Here is a 21,434-nt window from a genome sequence, read left to right as displayed (position 1 = left end):
ATCTAAGCGAAGTAGTTTTTCTTCTATTTTTCATTGAACTGCAAATGGCAAGACGGAGATTGCAAGCGGCTGTTGCTCTTGGAAAAGAAATAGATCTATCCAACTGGGCGGCAACTCCTCATTGTGAGGATGAAGTTAATTTGTCAAAGATCGAAAATGTGAAGGTGAATTTGAATTTTTATCTTTTGTGCATTCTGTGATTTATTTTATAGGCGCAGTGGTAAGTTTCAACTACAGGGGCACCGCAAGGTAAAAATCTCGATTTCACCATGCCGCCCGGGAATTTGATAAATAAGAGTCTGGGCCTTACTAATATATTAGTTTGTGCGTCAGTATAGTTAGATGCGTGTACAAGGTCTTGTCTGTTTAATTGTTTGAAGATTCTTAATGAATGGGCTTGAATATGTCTGTCCAAAATTTGCTTCATGATTGCAATTTTCCCTGTTTTTCCTAACAGTATTGGCTTAACTTCTTTTAGATCTCATATCAACAGTTGCTTTGAGCAAACTCTCATGTGTAAGTGGGCACTTATAATTCTTCCATTGGTATATTTGGATGTGGGTCATCAGGTTAAGCACAAGTATAAATTCTATTTTTTATTCAGAGCCATGCGCTACCTCTCCTCGACAAATGGGGAATCTACAGTCTACAATACAGCCATGACGGAAAATCACTGGCGGTTGGATTTGGAAACGGAGGGGTTCTGAGCATCGATAACGAAACAGGACATCTACGAGAGCTAAGCCTCGGCCACCAGCGAGACGGGCTTGCGATTATGGCTCTCTATCACCACCCTAACAAAGCAAACATGCTTTTATCCGCTGGAGCTTCCGGGAACATCCATCTTTGGGATTTAGCCAGTGCTGGCTCGTATGAACCGGTTGAAACCGTCGTCGAGGACAATGAAATTAACGCTCTTGATTTCAGTCTCGATGGTTTTGTCTTTGGCACAGTCGGAAGAGATAGGAAAATCCGAATTTATGACGGAAAGACTTTACATCTGCTGAAAGAGCTGGAAGGACCTGAGTATTCTACAACTGATGATACGAGTGTCTATAGGTGAGAATATATGTTTGTTTTGGTGCTCCTGAAGTATGCGCACCAAGAGGTCATATAACCTGATACACATACTATGTTCAGGCTGTGCGCCATCTTGGTGCACATACTTCAGAAGGTCCGTTTGTTTCTTTATGTCTTGAACTCTAACACAGCCAAAAGTTTTTATTTTTGGAAATTCTCATACTGTACTCTAAAATTTCACTGCAAATGCTCTTGAAATACACACCTGGTAACAAGAATTGCTGAAAGAGCTGATTTTTAAACCTGATATTTTATTGCGGAAAGTAGAGAATCTATGGCCAGTATTTACTTCTAAAATGTAATGTCATAATAGTTGATTCAACGAAAACTGGAAGCGCCACTTGCTGGCCAGATGAAGTTCATTCCTCACTTACATATCTTTGATTCATTCATTTTTTCTTTGATTGATTTCTCTTGAATAATTCTACAATATTTCTGCCATTACAAAACTGAACGCTCGAACTGGAATATACCATAATCCCACATCCATTCAGCTATTCCTTTAGTTAATAAATATTTCTTTCCAGCGGACACACCAAGAGGATCTTTGCTTTGAAATTTCACCCTGAAGACAACAATCTCTTCATCACAGCAGGATGGGATAATTGCCTGAAGGTTTGGGACAAACGAATGGCAAAGAATTGCAAGAAATACATCACTGGTCCTCACATATGTGGACCTGCTTTGGATATCTGGAATGATCAAGTTCTAACTGGTGAGGTATTCGGTTTTGTGTGCGGCCTGACACATATTGCTTTCTTCACGAATGGCCAAATGTGTCATATTGTCTGATATATTCAAAAGTATAATCAATATAAATTTTTGATTGAAAATTTGTCATTGAGAAGTTATACATACTTCAGACCCAAACTACATTTCATTTAAGGTGTGCTAACAGTACGAATATAAAAAAAAAACATTTAGAATACTTTTGTGTGAAAGATTCTCTTTTACAGCTATTGAGAATTTTCCAATGAGACACATTTTAAGTTTTAAACTGAATGAATCTAAGAAAAAATGTCTCGACTTTTCAACATTTATTTATCTCCTTTAAAATGCGATGATTTATGGATGCTCTCTCTTTCTGCCAATTTGGAATATATTCACTTATAAACGTTTTTTGGTACTATTCCTCCACCAGAGTTCGTTTAAGTGTGACAGGAGAGAAATATTATTAACAGACGCTTGCAAATGCTGCTAATTTTCCTGTTTGTTTACCTAGCCTACCTGTTCATTCTAGCGCTTCTCCAAACTTTATATCGCTGTATGCAGCATACAGTGAGAAACCTTTGCGACTAGCAAAGTTAATTGTTTTACTTTCAATCTTCAGGGTCCTGGAGAGCCAAAGATGCATTGCAACTTTGGGATTTGCGTTGGGAAACATCGTTGATCAAAGATATTCCGTATCCACACGATGAACATCATGAAGGTGTGTACTTGCTGTTATAATAGATAGTTGTCATATAGTGCCAAGCTAAGCATTATTTTGCTAGGTTTTGCAGGTTTGGATCCTGTGGCGATTAAATTACCATTCAATTGAGTGGATTCCAAACTAGATCAAGAAAATTTTGTTCCAGCAATGATGTAAAATAGTATTCAGGATCCAATTTTAATGGTTAACCCAGGGGAAGAAAATCGTATTTATTGTGGCATCCTTATCATATGTCTCTCATCCAGTCCATGTTTGGTAAAGGTTGCTTTTTGCTTCAGGAACACTGTGTTAGTCATTAAATAAAATCCTTATTGTAGTAATCCTATTAGCTTTACTGATCTCTCAAACTCTTGAAATTTGCTAGTTTTATTACATCGGCAAATATGTTCCAGATTTTACCTTTGGTAAATAGATTATCTGCTGAAAGCATTGTATGGTTTTACTGCCTAGAAAAAAGATTAGTATGTGAGAGTAGCACAGAGGGGTACATACGTTGTCATGGTTATTACACGCTGGAAATTAAATTGTATTAAAATCTATCCCAAAATAAATACATCTTGTTGAAATAGTCAATTGCAGTGATTTTTGCAAATTCCTCTGGGTAATGTTACCCAATTTTTTATATTTAGTGTACCGACCATTATTCTTTTCAATTTACAGGCATTTTATATTAAGCGTCTTGATTTATTGGCTTCTTGTAATGAACAAAGCATATTTACACAGACTCCCTTTTGTTTGTTATCGACTGCTTGGCTGTATTTGTTTGGCAGTAATTGTTGTATACGCACATAAAATATGGGAGGCGGAAGAAATTAAAATAGAATAAACAGTGAAATAAATTGGTTTATTTTGTCCCACCCGTTGTGATTATATCGGCGTAATTTGAAAATTTGGTAAAAAAAAATATCAAAATATGTGCGTTCAGAATTCAATTTTGAAATATAACTATCATTTGGAGTTATATCTGTAGGAATGTATTGGGAAAATATGAAAATTTAGTTTAAAAAAATTCGAATTCATTGTTTCTTATTAAAAAGTGTTCGTTCTTTTGAAATTTAGGTGTATGAGAGAGTTTTGCAGAACTAATTATTTTTCTTCTATGCTTTTGCACTGGTGGATGTACGAATGCGTAAATAAATATGTGTTGCAGTAAATTTAAAAAAAAATGAGTAAAATTTTATCCCAACTTCCCAGTTGGATAATGCTGTATTATACTATCTTATCAAATTAAAGAAACATGAAAAATCCAACTTGATAGCTAGATTGAACCTGCACTTCCATATTACTTTCAGGTGAATTTCTATACTACCTTTGCTACAAATGCAAAATTCTTACTTTCAGGTGAATTCCTTTACTGTTGCCAGTTCGCGTCAGGTGACACCATCATTGCTGGAGGGAGCGGAACTAATAATGCTTGCGCTATGTCAATCAAGTCTTGCGAGGTGAGGCTTGGTTATTTGTGATTTACTTGAATGATTTATTTGCTCTAATTTAACATGTATTTTATAAAAGTTCATGTGAAGAGATTTCTTACCCTCAAATCTTTTGTTCAATGAAAAGTTTAGGAAGCGGATGAAGCATTTACAGGGCCATTACGAAACGGCTTCTAATATAGCAGCTCTGTATCTAATGTGCAAATTATTTAGACTTGCTCATGGCTTCATTCAGAGCAGAACATAATAAATACGGGTATTGTTGTTTGAACATAATTAATTTCCGCTTGTAACTCTTCCCTTTATTTCCACAGTTAACAAAAATGGTTATAAAATGCAGTCTTCTCAGGGCTTGCTATGGCCCTATTTGTAGAAAACAATTTGAATCTATATATATGAACCCCTTAGCATCCTATTATATTTCAATTTTCCTTATTTCTCAGGTCCTTGGTACAATACAGTCACCCAAGCCCATCATGGCATTGGATATCCATCAGAGTGGAGGTCAGTTCGCAGTCGCTGGAATTGATGGACATTTACACATAGGACAACTGGCATAGGAAGCGGGATATAATATGGGTGCACATATCTGGATAGTTTGGTTTTCTGAGTTTTTTTCATAATGTTTGGTGGTCTATATTGTACTATCTAGCAGTGATTAGTATTGTCTGTGCGTACATGTCTGAGTATTTGTTGTAATGCATTGGGTTGCTTTTGCTGTTAATTTACAATTTCCACCCATTTATAAATTTGTTATTTTTTTTCCATCCCAATTTGTATATTGCTTGACCATTCTGTCATGCTTTTTGAAAAGCACCTACTGGTGCCAATGTAAACTGCTTGGTTGCAATCATCAATTTTGAGCCTCATGTTAGTCCTTTCATTCTGGTTGTATTCATATATTCATGCCTTGCTCTCTTGGTTCTGTTTGTCAAATACTTGGGAACACTGTTATATGACATCTTGGAACACTGTTAGTATATCACCATAGTATTAATACACTTGAGCATCTTTTTTTACTAAGATTCACAGGAACACTGTTTTATGACATCTTGGATCATTGTTGTTAGTTATTAAGAATTCAACCATAGTATTCATATGCTTGAGCATCTTTCTTTACTAAAATTCACAGGAACACTGTTTCATGACATCTTGGAGCCCTTTCATTAGATATTTTACTACCTCCTTGTCCATTGCTCTTCAATTCATAGGAACATTGTGGTAAAGTGTTATTAGGCTTGTCCGTATATTTTAGCATTGCTATCCTGTTTTATTCATTTACTTATCATCGCTAGTGTTCCTCCATTCTGTAAATCCGTTCCAAAATTATTCAAAAAATTGCAAAATTTACTACATTACCTTAAAATTCTAGATTTTACCTCAAATTCTTCAAAACTGTAATTTCTTTTTAAAAATCGTTTCCAGTTAATATTTTAAGTATATTTTTGTATTTGTAAAACGTTACTGTGTTCTATATTTGCTGTGCATATTATATATAATTCTAAATCGTTGTTCACTGAAAATACTGTTGCAAAAAAATATTGTGTAGTTTAGGTATCAAGTTAAGGCACCAACTGTATCTGTATGCTTTCTGTGAGAAGCCTTTTCCCTGCTTAAGGCCAAACAAAAACTGTTATGTAGTGAGCCACAATATAATTGTATAACTCTGACCACTGAAAATTCTGCAAAAATGAGGTGAATTCCAACAGAAGTTTCTTTTTACTTTTAATATATTTTGTATTTGTAAAGTGTTACTGTGGTTATAGATTTGCTGTGTATATTATTAGTTTTATAATTTCATGTCTCTGTCTGCGACCATTACGTCCACTGAAAAATCTGTTGCAAAAACTCATTGTGTAGTTTTAGAATCGAATTGAGTTAGGTTCACTTAGTGGGATATTCAGAAACTAACATGCAGGGGCATCTGTAATATAATCGTACATCTCTGTATAATGAAATAAAAATTATTTGCAAAATATCGAGAAGGAAACAGTAGTATTAGTCATTTTGTGATTTAGGCCACAATGCCGCCATCGGTGTTATATATGCGCTTCCAAGATATGTTTTCTCTCTGAATAAGACAAAAGGTAATCTCCAACTAACATTTAGGGATCTATAAAATAATTGTGCAACTCTAGACACTGAGAATTCTCCTGCAAAAATCATTGTGATATTGGATTTGTAATACTCAAATACATTTTACACCCACTGTATACTGAGATTTTTTGTAATATATATATTAGGTATATGTGTTAGCCCTGTGCTTTTGTTATGTATTATGTGACACCATTATGCCACTTTTTTATGCCGTTAGTTTTTCCAACCCATCTCAATCAAAATCTAAAAAATTCCATTTGATACAAAAACTTGCCAGAAATTTGAAAAAAAAAGAATCTTCCTAGTTTTCATTTATATTTGTCCTCAGTTCCTTATGGTGTTTTAGTTGTAGAAGTTTGATTGTAGATTTATATTGTTTTGTACTTAATACATGTTTCTGAAATAATTTATGTGTTTGTTAATAAAAGGGTAATTTGGGGATCGTAGGAAGGATGTCTCATGGAACGATTCTAAAAAGTCTCTTTTCATATCACTAGAGAGGACAGTAAAGTTTCCAGTCTGTTATAATGAGAGTTGATAATTAATTGGTCACCATATAATCATATCAGTGCTGAGAAGGTTCATGTAACAATTTATTATGATAGACTCAAGCTACCTAAATGAAAGGACTCATGGTCAACTAGCCACCAGTATAACTTAACTCGACTTCAGATTACGCGTTTTAGATTACCGGTACACGTTTGAAATAAAGGGTGTCTATCAAGTATTGAAATTTTTTACAATTGCGAAGGGAATTTATCGATATCATATATTGTTTTGGCCCTCACAGATGCATTAAATGAAGTAAAAATACTCGAACAACTACTGATTAAAAAACAACAAACCTGGTTAAAAGATATATTGAAAGCTGACTTCATAACAAAATCGAAATTGTAGGAGATTTTATGGACATTAGCCCATTTTTTTAAATTTGAAGGAAAGTGACGTGAGTCTATACGGAATGACTCTGACTCGTAATCACCTAACTGCCAGTGAGACTCAAGCAGGCGATCGACTACGATGACATGAGACTTGGTAAATGTCCTATCCACTTTCCTCTCTGGCTCTTGCTCGATTTCTCTTTCATTACCAGGAACTATCTTAGCCGGCTGACTTACACAAACTACAAAAAGACACCGCATATTAAGTTTTCAAAGAAATTATAATATTATGCAGAGACATTGTTCGCAAACAATAATATTAAAAACGTGTGTATTTATATATTAGTATAAGTTTTGCAATTAGAAATTGATGCAATAAATGTTGTCAGTTGGGGAGGGTAACAAAAAAGAATGTATTTCAAACTATTTTATGTGAGTTTACCCGCAACGAAGTCGTCAGTATTTTAACGGCATACTCAGAGGAATCGCAAGCAAAAACACATGACTTCAACCAACTCAAGTCGACAGCGATACAAGAATTTTACGGAAGAGCGGTTAGAAAGCAAATAAAGGTTAGACGATTGGATAATTTTATAATCCTGGCATTTTTAATTAGTTAATTTAAATAATTAATTTAATTTTAATTCCTCTAAAGGTTCAATTCACGATTGAAAACATTCAGCTTTCCTCATTTTTTGGTTTAATATGAAACCCCATCCTAAGCTTGACAAAGTTTTTGTTTTTGCCACACAATACATTAAACAAAAAAGACGTAGTTGCCACACAATGCATTAAACAAAAAAGACGCAGATAGAAGTCTCATGAACTTTTAGTACCGTTAGATATAGGAAAAAAGTGGCCGTTCTTCCATGGCCATGTGTAATACAAGATATGATATAACATAGTTAAAGGACTTTGAGAACAATATATATTAATATGTTCAGAGAAAATCACCAAATGAATTATCGGACCAAGGTTAGAATTCCTAATGCGAGTATATTTCAATAATTTATCCAAATCTATTTATGTTAGTGTGCAGCAAGACTGTTGAATCATTTAGAATAGTCAACTTTATTCTTGCTGCAGCATCCTTGCATTATATGCATACTATTCCATTAGCACAATAGCATAGAAGAAGGACAAGTGGTTAGACTCACGTAGACCCAACTAATAACTATTTTTATTTATACTCGTCCTAGAGACACAGTCGAAACTTTTGTCAAATTCGAGTTGATGGTTGTAGCCTGGTATGAATGGAAATTTTCAATTGGTGTTTAACAGGGCCTGTTAAAGCTAACATTTTAATAGTGAAAAAAATTTGGTAAAAATAAATTCCTTCCAAAATTGGGACTTTGTTGCTCTTGAATGATATAGAAGCTGAGGCATTTGCCAATCTAGATACCAGCAGATTAACTGGTGTTTCTGCCAGTTTTTGAAACAACGTGTTTCAATTTGAAACAATTCATACATAACAAAAATATTGTTAATTGAAATTGAAGTTTCTAAGATTACAAATAAAAATAAACTTCCTTGTTCCAAAAGCAAACCTGAGATGACCTTTGACCTTGAAAACTAGTGAAGCATGAATATTCACCCCAATGGATTGAACTTAACAACAGTCACCGTTATATCATCTCTATAAAATCGAGATTCGCGCTGCGGCAGATTTAACATTGATCTGACTTGGCGACGGGACGAACCATCGAACGTTTGACCAATACAATGTCGAATTATATTAGTCGCCGCGTTTGTGTCCTCAAAGCCGAAAAATGCAGAGTCGGTGTCTAAAATATCTGAAGCTGATATGTCTGCGTTATTCATGTCTGTCTTCCCTTCCATTCGGTCGATTTGCTCTCCTATGAGTTGTATGACGTAATGCTTATGCATCGTCTCCCACAGTCCGTCCGTTGCAAGGACCAGAAACGCATCGTTAGGTTGGATTTCGTGTTGTATGATATCTGGCTTGGCAGTGAGATATGGTGGTGATCTGTGAAAAATATGGCAGAATATTTAGGCCTGGATTACTCTGGTAAAATTCTGACTTATCTGGCCATGTACAAAAATCTACTGATATCAGACAATATGTAACAAGCTAATATTGTTGGAAAGAGTGGAATCTGTACTGTTTGAAAATGACTACCCAATTTATTACATTCAATGTGAGATGGTGAGTATGGGTTTGAACGATGATTTTAATTTGCGGTGCAAACACAGTTAGGCTCAACAATCATTATAAATAGGGACGCACAGAAAATTCAGTTAACATGGAAAGGTTGATAAGATTCATTTTATGAACAAATCAGAAAAAATCATGTACGGGTAAAAGCTTCAGACTTCAAGTATGGCACCATAGCAAGAATCTTAGGTTCATATCCCAAGCCTACCAACTCATCCAGGTGTTAAATTGAGTGGGCAATGCAGACCGTGAAAATTTGACACTTCAAACTATAGTAACTCATTACCTAACAATAGCCTTTGCTAGAACAAAAGGTTTATGAATGCGTAGTTTGAAAAAAGAATAGTTTACCTGTAGAATGGGAGGACCCAATTTGATTGGTCAGGAATTCTGTAGTCCCCGCCCACTCCTATATCATCGTCACTGTCGGTTGATAGAAATGCAATTTCGTTGATGGTCTTAGCCGGCCACTTGAATCTTGCGTTACCAAATGCTCGGAATGGGGCCAAACTCCCTGGAATATAGAAAATTGCTTCAAAACAACTGTGTTAACATGTTAGGATGGGATTTACATATTTACTCGGGGGTGAGGAACGCCAATAAGACGACTTAATCATATGGCGAACCACGGCGTCTCGTCCGGTTACCAGTCCATGTCGGGTATGGGATTAGTTAGTCAGTTATTTGTTTTCAAAAGCATGGACTTGATGGTGGAGGAAGCCACTCTCTGAAATTTATACTATTACCAAAAAACAGATGATGTGATGTGACCAGACGCTGTTTTCCTGATCATACTGAATTGAACAGCTTCAGGTCATGTGTAAGTTAGCATAAACTGGCCTGCATTTTCATAATTCTGTAGATTTCAGTAACTGTTGGCATTTCGGTGGCCGCGTGGGAAACCTTGCTCAGAGATGAGTTTACTTTCAACAAGTCCCTTACTTTTGAGTGAGTGTTTGGGCAAATTTTTCAAATAAATTCCAATGTTTAATAATATAATGTGAACTCAGGTTATAATAACTCTCTGCAACTCACCCAGCAATCTCTCATTCTTAATTATGTTTCCTCTCTCAAACTCTGGATGTTCAGAATAAATTCGCTGTTTTTCTTCCTCATTCATTGCATTGTGTTTACGGGAAAGTGGTGTTGCAATCCATCTGGGATTAAAGAAATACCATACTTATTCTGGGAAGGCGAAAGCCAACGAAAAAGGACGCTGAAAGCCGACTTAATCTTATGGCAAACCATGGTCTCTCGCCCGGTTACCAGTCCCTGCGTATGGGAATAGTTGAGCAGTTGATGTTTTAGATACACAGACTTGATGGAGGAGGCCGTAACCTACCAGGTTCACTTATACATGATTATCCCCGCAGAATTCCACCCAAAATCGAATACAAAGAGCTGTGAATTTTTAATCTGGTTTGAGAACGAACAACTTCATCAAATATTAAAACCACCCTATGACAGTGAGGAGTCAAGCAATCCTTTTGCACAAAATTATCCCCCACACGATTCAAATCTATGTTACTAAATTTTTGGTCACCCCTGATCCATACCTGTCCTTCTTGACCATATCCCTTGATCCAAGCACAGCCCTGCAATCACCTATGTTAGCCACAGTGATAATGTCTTGTGATATGTGAGCAAAACATGCTACGGCACCTGCGAAGAATAAAAATACAGATACTTTAAAATGATTGTCACTCAGAAAAACACATATTTTACAATTAAAACAAACACACCGCAATAAAACCAAAGCAAGTTACATTTTTTAGAGAGAGATCTTCTGTCATTATGGATCATGGGCTATCTATTGGTTTGGGTTTCAAAGCTGAACTGTTATAGTTCAATATTAGATAGTGTCTTTATGACTGTTATGAGAATTAAATTCGGTTATTCCTATTGCAGTGTGCTACATTTTGGACTTCCTTGTTTATATCTCGTCATTACTACATTATTGTGCTTTGTGTTGTAACCAATGATTATTTTCAGGCGACAATGGACTGCATCCGTCTCACTGCATTAGCTACTAGCTGGTAAGTTTGACTATACTTAGTGAGGCAATGTAATTATGTTGCACGTTCTTGTGTTTAAATTAAGATGCATTTTTAGTTTCTTGAAGTCATAATTTTGGTTATAATAAATAAATTGTCACAAGACTCACAACAATGACCATTTTTAACCAAACCATTACAAAAATAAGATTTCCTTATTAAAACCTTGTTCTCAAATCCAATCAATTCTCCAAACTGTCTGAAGGGCGAGTGGACTATACAATGAGGATATGATATAACTCATCTTTCTCATTATCACTAATGAACCTAATCAACTCAATTTGACACTTTAAAAACTAATTAACAGGTTTGAAGTATTAATAATTAATCACTGTAAATCAATATCTAATCAATCAAAGCTATATTGTATTGATCTGTAATGTTTAGGCAAGAAAACAAAAAACCATTGACTTATGGTGGCATATTAGCCAGGTCACATTGGAATATCAGATCTATCAAATTAAAAATTTATTTAGCATGACCTTCATGACCCTACCTCTCCAAGATAAACTGGGTCTACTTTGTGAAAACAAACAATTAAAAAGATTGGCAACGGTGTCTTGATTATGCATTATTGTTTTTTAGCCATTTTTACACTATCACTCCAATCAAGATTCGGCAACTGATATAAAAATTTAACTTTTTTGGGGCCCTCTCTGACATATCACTAAGTCAATACTTCAAAGTTACCAGCAAAGTATTTTACTTTTACTTACCAGACATTGCACAATCGATGGCTGCAAGGTCAGGACGAGCATGTTTTAACATTTTATAAACAGTTTGTTTCTGAGCGTCGTTTAATATGTCTGAGTCAAGCTCGATACATACATGATGCATTGCATCTTCAATGTTCTGGAAATAAAAATAATAAAAATTTAGACTTTAATGTTTAGAATGAAAATTACCACTCAGTAGCGAAAAAACAGCATCATCATTCAATGCTACTAAAATCAAAATTTAACTATAGCGACAAAAATGAACTAAATTTATCAATAACTCTAGCAATTTTTGATATGTTTGTGGCCCACCTGAGAATGTTCCTGTGGTCCACTGGTTAAGAACCCATGGTCTAAACCAGGGGTTGGCAACCTACGGCCTGGATCCAACCCGCGGAGCAATATAATCCGGCCCGCGACGCTTCACTGAAATATTGTAACAAAACAGCTGTTTTGTTGATTATATTTTTCACGCAAAAGAATTTACGTGTAGACTAAATTATATTATAACGTTACAAGTCCCAATTACTCGTTTAATGAGCCTATTGTTTAATTATAATTTAGACAAATGGCAACAAAACGCCGAAAAGTTGATGCAAAGTGCAAATGGTTTAATGGCGCAAAAAATATTCAAATGGTCAGTCTTCGCGCGCTGCTTAAAATTTAATCTCTGATCTGTGTGAAAAAATGTGATTCATCGGTCATTCGTTGGGTTTTTAACTTTCTAAAATTATGTGCGGCCCACCAATGACTTGCAACTTTTAATTTTGGCCCACGAGCGACAAAAGGTTGCCGACCCCTGGTCTAAACGCTAGCGAGAATTGACTAAGTGATTGACTTGTCGCATGATTCAACTTGACTTGCGTCTCTGGATTCAAGGACCTCTGCTCTAACTAATAACCATAGTACATAACTTTATTTTACCGATATGACAATTTCTCCGCTCAATCTCTTTTCCATGAATCTACGTAATCGTTGCACTTGATGGGGACGTAAAGACTTCCCAGGTGGTAGTTTACTGTGTTGATACCTGCAACAAAAAATCTGTAAGATCAACTGGTTTCCCAATGATGCCAGTATTCATTGATTACTTTAGGCCTACAATGGGCTTAATGGCTTTATTATATTAACAATGAAACTTCAAAAAAAAATTATTACTAAAAACGAATAATCTACTATTCTGAATACATTCTAGAATATAATTTTCGGATATGAAATATCAAACATACAAGGTGTCTCTGAAGCCCCGCTATAATTTCGATTTTGTTATGAAGTCAGTTTTCAATATATCTTAACCAGGTTTGTTGTTTTTTCAATCAGTAATTGTTCAAGTATTTTATTTCATTTAATACATCGGTGAGGGCCAAAACAATATATGTGTCTTTGAATTCCCTCTGCAATTTTGAAACATTTTAGGACTTTATGAACACCCTATATTGTAAATTGGATCATGTTCAACAAATAACACAGAGAAATCAATGTATATTCAATGAGTTTAAATTTGAAGATGTATGAAAATTGAGATAGAAAATGAATTTATTGGCGTAGTTGGCGTAGTATAATTTCTGAAATTAACTATTGTTCACACTGTGAGACTTAAATTGTCGCGCTCAGTTCCGATCTAAAACTCATACTCAATGTTTTAGTTGGAATTATCTAAAAATGCTTTACTTGTCCAGGCCTAGAGCATTTCCTTGGTTAAAATAAACAAACCTGGGCAGCACTTGCTGAACTGGTTAGAGTAAAAGGAAATGATTGATACTATTGATACAGTTCCTATTTGTATTGATTGCTGGTTATAGAATTGGGAATTTTTTACAGTTTTGAGAAATTGAATTAAGGTTTTTTTCGTGCATACCGTTAGACTTCAATTGATCAAAATGACAATTTTTCAATAAAACTATTCTATCTTTCCTAAAATCAAGAATATAAAATATTGTAAGTGTTAATGAATCTATTTTAATATTCTGATTCGTTTTGGATATGTCTGTTTCAATGTATGTAAAACATAACTCAAATAAAGCCCAGACTACAAATTTGGTTCCTATATTCAGCATCGCATTTCCACAAATTTTATTGTGTAACATCTCGTCAGACCAGTTAAATTCCTCAGACAAGCAGTTTATAATTATAATAAAATATTTTTAACTAATTCCCAGAAGTCATACTCAGGGTGTTTCCCTGGTGTTGGAGCCCAATGCAGAATCTGATAGACAGAAGTGGAAAAACACAACGAAATTTGACGTCACGTATGATTGTGTTTCTGTTTACTCTCTAAATATGAGATTAGAAAGTCAAACATAAGGAATAGGTACGGACAAAACCGCACCCTATCCACACCCCTCAATGAACCAATACAGTTTAAGGGGCGTTTATATCATATTGTGAGTTTTTCAATGTTTTAAACTGATTAGTAAAATTAAGATTATATGATTAAAACAATACTATAAGTCAATCACAATTAGAAACTTGGAAATATCTTGGATATCACCAAACCCTAAAGACGCCCATAAAGAAGATGTTAAGGGTAATAGAGGTGGTAATCATATCATATGGAATTTTTTTCTGATGGGTGAGTTTGAAAATTTTGAAGCTGGCATGTCAAAAATATATTAAATGAGCATCGATACTACAAGCTACCTTTTTAATGTTCTATAGATAAAGAAAACCAATCGAAATAGTGTTCCTCTCGGATAGGCCTGGTTTCTATATTGGACTTTAGAATGTGTTCAACAACAATATTTCAGAATACAATATGTACAGGGACTACATTCACATGAATAAAAAAAAGGGGGTATTCAATGGCACACAAATAACCGTAACTCAATCTTTTGGTGTTGAAATGGATTGAAATAAAATGACAAAAATTTGGATAAAAAATTGCCCCTGGAACTTGGGGGAAATTTGAAAAAATAAAATCAAATTGCTTCTAGTTACTTTTGCTTCGTACTCAAAATTTAAAATCGTTTGGTCCATTAGCTGCAGAAAAAAGCTATTTCTAAAAAATTTAGCGTAAAGATCTACAGGTTTCCTCCAAATAACACAAAAACTACCCACCATTCAAGCAACGCAGGCCAAGGTTTCCCAGAATCCAAATCTCTCAATGTCACACTCAAATCTTTATGAGGAAGCAAAGCTAATGCCAGATACATGAACAAACGGTCACAAACAGCATTAGCACACTGATGCCCACCATGTCCATCAAATACTCCAAATAGCATGCCTGTGAAACAAAACACCAAAATTCAGTGAAAGAGAAAATTATAATTATTATAACAAATTATCGGCTCGAATCACAACTAATCAAAGACTCAATTGGAATAGCATTGCTGTAGAAATAACAAAACACAATTTAAGCAAAAAATGTTGTTTCGCTAAAATCTGAAAATTGATTGAGACGAAAGGCTATAGAAGAAATTATATACACAGAATACAGCAGTCTATCGTTCGATTACAAGGTCAGGTATGGGAAAGATATTCACTCTAGATATGAAGTTTACACAAATCCTATCGTACAAGAATAGACTCAAAAAATCAAAAATTATACTGGATTACCATGTAAATCAGTTACTTTTCCAAGCAAACTAAGTGTGATTAGAGCAAAATAAAACTACCTAAATCAGTATTGTGATGGAACTTTGCTTGTGCTCTTCGGTCCTCTAGTGGTGAATTAGACGGCAAAATGTTCGAGTCGAAACCAACAACAGGATTCAGATTCTTGCTGTCAAAATCTTCTTTCATCACCATAGACATTTCGTGCTCTCTAAGTATTTTTGTTGCAGCTTCATCAGTTATTTCTTCTTCTGCCATGAAACTGTGTCTGCAGATAAAATTGAATTCAGTCAATATAGAGCACCAACTTGAATAGCTCCCATTATTGTGTAGCATTTTTAAGAATTATTTTTTTCAAAATTTCAAAATTTGTTATGACTCGCCGAGCAATGAATTTATCAAATATGCAAATTATACCTTCCATATTCTGGTCCATGATGAAAGTTTGAGAGTTTCCTTCCAAAACAGTATTTCTTAGAAAACAATTTCCCACGGTTCTTGTGGACGCATATTGCTTGTGAATTGTGTCGATGTAGAATCACATAATTCAGAGTTTTATCTTTCAACAATGATTTTTCAAAAAATTTACATAAATTGTGATTTCTCCATGAGTTCCGAAGCTTTGAGACTGATTTGCACGAATTGTTCATTACAAACTTTGAAACTAGAAAAATATTCTGATATACTATAAATGAGAATTCGAGTTAATATCAGAATATACATGCCCCCACTCCATTCAGAGTGTAATAAATTGAGATGGCAATACTAACCGCAAAGATTTCGGCTTTCCTGAATATAAATAGCTCCTTACATTCCTACATATTGATATCCTTGCGAATAAGCACCGTGAAACAAATTCTTAAGTAAAAACTTAAAAGACCGGAAAAAAGACATAACGTTAGCTCCATTTGCTACTGTGTATGAATGTCTATTTGTCTCAAAAATATAACAGTATCTGCATAATAATTAAACAGTAAAACAGAGACGGGATACATGTTCAAGACCTTACTGGCCTAAGACACGGATGTGCGACATGCGTGAGACTGTAGGTACTGAAACATGCAATTTTCATTTTCCTATATCTGTATATATGCATCCCTTTCCTCTCCCTGTGATAAAATTAAAAATTCCTATATCAATATTGGGTCTCATGTAGTTTCGTACCTAACATACTTCTAGTGGGCGTAGCATTTCACGTATCAATCCTATCCCCCACCTGACTACACCATCCAAAAATTACGTCATTACGACGTCACAGTGACGTAATACAGCCCTTCAAACTATAGAAACTGCCATCCAAGACGCACAAATGAGGGGTCTGGTATAGTTTAGTACCACATGTACTTCTAATTGGCCTGGCTCAACAATTTTTGCATATGTCAATCCTAACCCCCACCTGACTACGTCACCGAAAAATTACGTCATTTCGATGTCACAGTGGCGTAATAAGGCCCACCAAAGTATGCGGATAGGAGAGAGATCGCCGGCGTTGGCGAGTTCGTTATCAGCGGCGCAGATGCCATTTCGGGCGATCGTAATTATACTTTGACAAGCCCTATGACTGTATGACGCAATGATGACGTCGTAGTGACATAATTTTTGGATGGCATAGTCAGGTGGGGGTTAGGAATAGCATATGCAAAATTCGTTATGCTACCGTATGCCCACTGGAAGTACTTGTGGTACCGTAAAACCGGCTAACTTCGGATGCCTTGTAACTTCGGATGAAATTTTCAATTGTTTATATCTCGACCAAATTGCGTCAAATTGTGCTTCTGGCAGGTTCTATACTGAGTCCTTATATATCTAAATCTGTTATCATGATCAACTGCACAGTTTTATTTATTTTTTGATTGAAAAATCACGTTTTAGCAAAAAATTGACACTCCGTTTTCGAGCGGCTCAAATCGTGACTTCTAACTACGCTAACTTCGTCAAAACACCGTCATTCGATAGAGGGCGTTACCAATGTATATACAAAATTAGACTGATCGCGAGATGTCGCAGGAGACTCGAGAAACAATTAAAATTCAAATATTCTTTTTACATCAAAATAATAGAATTTGACGCACACATTGAACCGACGTCACCCTGACGTCGCTCGCTTCGAAGACGACGTCATGTTGCGTCGCCGTTACAGATTTGACGCCAAACATTCGGGCACCGACGAGTTGGCGTATATTTGAAAATGACAGCGATATTTTGTTCGATTGGATCAATATCGGCTAAAATATACACATCAACAGTTTCCTGTGGATCTTAAATTCATGCCGTCAAATGTTGGAAATGTAATTTAATTAAATTTATTGAAATGGCAATTAACGAAGAATATTTTCGTTCGATTTGTCGATTCAAATTCCACCATTTGGAACGGCAGCATGGTTTAAAATAGAAAAATTGTAAGCAGTCAAGAAATGTTGCGTAAATATAAAATATATAATCAGCGATAAATAACAAGAATCATTGTTGCAACACTTGCAAGTGAGTTCTGTTTAATGAATTTAACTAAAGTAATTTTTGCCAAATCGGTGTTTTGTCGTGATTTATGCACGGCGGACATTTTAATAGGTCAATTTAGTAAAGAATCCGGTCATATGCATGCTCAATAATATTTATCGTGCGACTTCGCTATCCAAACATTATCGGCTATGATCGGTGAATATTCGGATCTAAAGTTACGATAATAAAAAATAAAACGAGACATTTTAGTATAAAAACAACTTGAAAGTGCCGCACTAGAAATCCAACGGTCATCATTATCACCGCCACTCGCGACGTGGATTGAACATCTGGCATTTTCGCAACGACGTAAAGCGTGTTTTAACTTCGCGCACGCAATTTTCGCTCGAGTTGCGGTGACGCATGGAGGTGATTCCCCATCCGAAGTTAGATATTTAGTGGTGTAGTGAAAAATGAGACAATTAAGATAGAAAAAACGATCCGATTGACGAGAAAATTAAATGCATGTGCAGAGAATTGCATCAATGTAATATATTCCAAATCTGACGCGAATTGGACAACAAACGGCAGAGATATTGATTGAAGTATAGTGAAACCATCCGAAGTTAGCCGGTTTTACGGTACCAAACTATACTAGACCCAAACGAGCACCCAAAATCTAACAGTTATTTCTCTCGTCGCAACGATTCCAATAGGAGAGAGACCGATAACATCAGTCAGTTCTTTATCGTGGGCACCAATGCTATTTCGGGCAAGCGTACGTATATTTGGCAAGCTCTATGACGTAATTGTGATGTCGTAGTGACGTAATTTTTGGAGTAGTCAGATGGGGGTTAGGATTGACATATCAAAAAATTGTTATGCTACGCCCACTAGAAGTACGTTAGGTACAAAACTAAACGAGACCCAACAATTTTTAGGGTATCAGGGTATTGATACTTTCACTATGCCATTGGTTTTGTTGCTGCAAAATCCTGAAATACATCCACAGATTGAGCTCTCCCCTGACTTTAAGACTATGGTAACATTGTGCACTGGAGTTTTATTACCTAATAGCTCGTAAAGTACCGACAAGGTGAAGAAAACGCAGCTGAAACTTAAATGTGTCAAACCATTGAACTACAGATTCGTCAATAAACTCGCGAAAACGCTGAACGCCGCCGTCCATCCGTCGAGCAGAGCTCCGACCTTTTTGCCAGCGAAAGTCAACGCGCTAGTGTTACATTTTAATGATGCCATATATGTTAGTGCAACTCCTTTAAAGTTTAGGCGTTCTTTCAGTAATGCTAATAATAGTTTGTACGATATATGCAATATGCAATACATATTATATTACATGTACAAATAAAAATTAATACAAAATTTTTTGAATGTTGATATTCGTATATAATACAGCACAACTTGATAACGAGATCGAAATTGTAAATTAGGATCTGGCATAGTGAAATCAGAAAAAGTTTTTAGCTGTTTTTCGTGTAAAATATGGCTCCAATTCATTAGGCAATTACAAAGAGTTTATTATGATTCATCGACCCAAAAATTGTTAACAGACAAATTATTACTTGTAATATTCTTAATTTTTCGTGTGTTTGGTCAGACTGAAATACGACGTCTGAATAATCAAAGTCAACTACCGCCCATGCAAGCATTCATAAGATTTGGTTGCCATTATATTATCATTCATCGATCAGACGATAAGAGATGAACAAAATTCATGAAGATCGAAATTTCCCGTATAGACTGATGGTGGTTATGTGATCTATGGGTCATCGAAGTTGGTCACCACCCAAGCGAATATACACAATATTGACCTGCTTTATATAAAATTACGTTGGTGGAAAAACCAAGTCAATTCAATGACTATCACCTCTATAATCATAGGTGCCTACATTGTATATGCACAAGATATTTGTATTGTAATGAATTGAATTTTAACCATAAAATTGATCACACACCGCTATAATTCGTTAGTTTGCTTCGGAAGTAAAAAACTGTCTTATCCATGCACGTTGAAATGCTTGAGAATTTCTGGTCCGCTTTTTTTGGTAATTTTTTTTATCAGCTGGTAGTTTGTTTAGTCATGGGTTTTACCGTTTCAGGTTTTAGAGGGAATGACATGGGTTTAGTTAGGGTCTTTATCGTTTAGATTAAATATACAATTTCGCAAACGGTGTCCCTCCGGTTAGTTTATGTTTGAAGGCACAGATATGTTTATAGCTTCGGGACGAGAGAGAGAGATTTTATTCCCACAAAACAATGTCAAAAAAGGACAAGAGTACAGATTTTCATGAAAATACAGTGCAGTGGATGTTTAAACATTGAATTGTGATGGTCAGTATGCAAGACCTTTACAGGTCACCGAGGCTCCCGACCATTTTATTTACGCTGTGATCAAACTGTCAGCATGGATTATCACATTATGAAATTATAAAATAAAGACAGAAAAATGAATGAATGAGTCCGCTGATAAAAAAATTTTCTACTATCCAACACTTTACATTAGATTTATTGTATAGTTCAGAGGGCATGTGTAAATATTGTATATATATACATTATACGGGTCTAGCATAGTTTAGTACCACAAGTACTTCGGGTGGGCGTAGCGTAACGAATTTTGCATATGCTATTCCTAACCACCTGACTGTGCCATCCAAAAATTACGTCACTACGACGTCACCATCACGTCATAGGGATTGCCAAAGTATAATTACGATGGCATCTGCGCCGCCGATAACGAACTTGCTGAAGCCGACGATCTCTCTCCTATCGTGATCGTTGTGACGAGAAAACGGGAGAAATTGATTGCTCGATTTCGGGTGATCGTCTGCGCGTTTTGGATGACCATCCGCATACTTCGGTGGGCATTATTACGCCACTGTGACGTCGAAATGACGTAATTTTTCTGTGACGTAGTCAGGTGGGGGTTAGGATTGACATATGCAAAAATTGTTGAGCCAGGTCAACTAGAAGTACATGTGGTACTAAACTATACCAGACCCCATTATACTACACTTTAATCAAGTGCAATACTGATTCAATCCACAGAACCTGGTTCCGTATAGAAAAGAGATAGATATTTGTCATTTTGTCAACCAAAATGCAAACAGTCAACTTCACAAAAAAAAACAAATTTGGCAAAATTAATATAAAAATTGCTGCGTGTGGCCCAGAGCTGTAGAGGTTGTTTCCTTGATTCAGTGTTTTTACATTTCACTTTATATTTTGGAAATTTCAGACCAGAAGATTTACTACATTCAGACATTGCTTTATATTTACCGATGTATGCCTGTATGCAGAACCTAATGCCCCGATCAGCCTGTCGGTCGATTCTCTACTGTGTTTAGTTCTGTAGTTCTTTTTCAGTTTGTGGGGTTTGTTTGAGAAGCCGGGATAAAGATTAAGGGTCAAAGCATGGCGTAACCATTTTTGTGAATGTAATTTCTTGCCCCCATCTACGACAGTGGTTCTCAAACTTTTTTAGCCGCGCCCCCATTTTTAGAATTTGTCAACTCTCGCGTCCCACCTCAAAAATATTTAGCTAACAATAACTCGA

General features: G+C 35.6%; 2 protein-coding genes across 2 annotated transcripts; one reads left to right on the top strand and one right to left on the bottom strand.

Moving 5' to 3' along the window:
* The first annotated feature begins 30 nt into the window (after window positions 1-30).
* LOC120345388 (uncharacterized) lies at window positions 31-5,468 on the top strand. The gene is made up of 6 exons (XM_039414824.2): window positions 31-164; window positions 605-1,059; window positions 1,608-1,795; window positions 2,411-2,509; window positions 3,854-3,954; window positions 4,389-5,468. Exons 1-6 carry the CDS (start codon window positions 45-47, stop codon window positions 4,503-4,505), a joined length of 1,080 nt encoding a protein of 359 aa, XP_039270758.2. The 5' UTR covers window positions 31-44; the 3' UTR covers window positions 4,506-5,468.
* A 1,717-nt stretch (window positions 5,469-7,185) lies between these two features.
* On the bottom strand, window positions 7,186-16,124 carry LOC120346736 (pyruvate dehydrogenase [acetyl-transferring]-phosphatase 1, mitochondrial-like). Its single transcript, XM_039416553.2, has 9 exons — window positions 15,839-16,124; window positions 15,484-15,689; window positions 14,927-15,092; window positions 12,794-12,899; window positions 11,870-12,005; window positions 10,656-10,761; window positions 10,135-10,256; window positions 9,451-9,613; window positions 7,186-8,910 (listed from the first exon to the last, which is right to left on the bottom strand). The coding sequence occupies exons 1-9, from the start codon at window positions 16,069-16,071 to the stop codon at window positions 8,514-8,516; spliced, it is 1,635 nt and encodes a 544-aa protein (XP_039272487.2). The 5' UTR covers window positions 16,072-16,124; the 3' UTR covers window positions 7,186-8,513.
* Between the last annotated feature and the right edge of the window lie 5,310 nt (window positions 16,125-21,434).

This window comes from Styela clava, chromosome 1, assembly GCF_964204865.1.
Source record: "Styela clava chromosome 1, kaStyClav1.hap1.2, whole genome shotgun sequence".
Lineage (NCBI taxonomy): Eukaryota > Metazoa > Chordata > Ascidiacea > Stolidobranchia > Styelidae > Styela > Styela clava.
The sequence above is the reverse complement of the archived record's forward strand: the minus strand, read 5'-3'. Positions and strand labels throughout refer to the sequence as shown.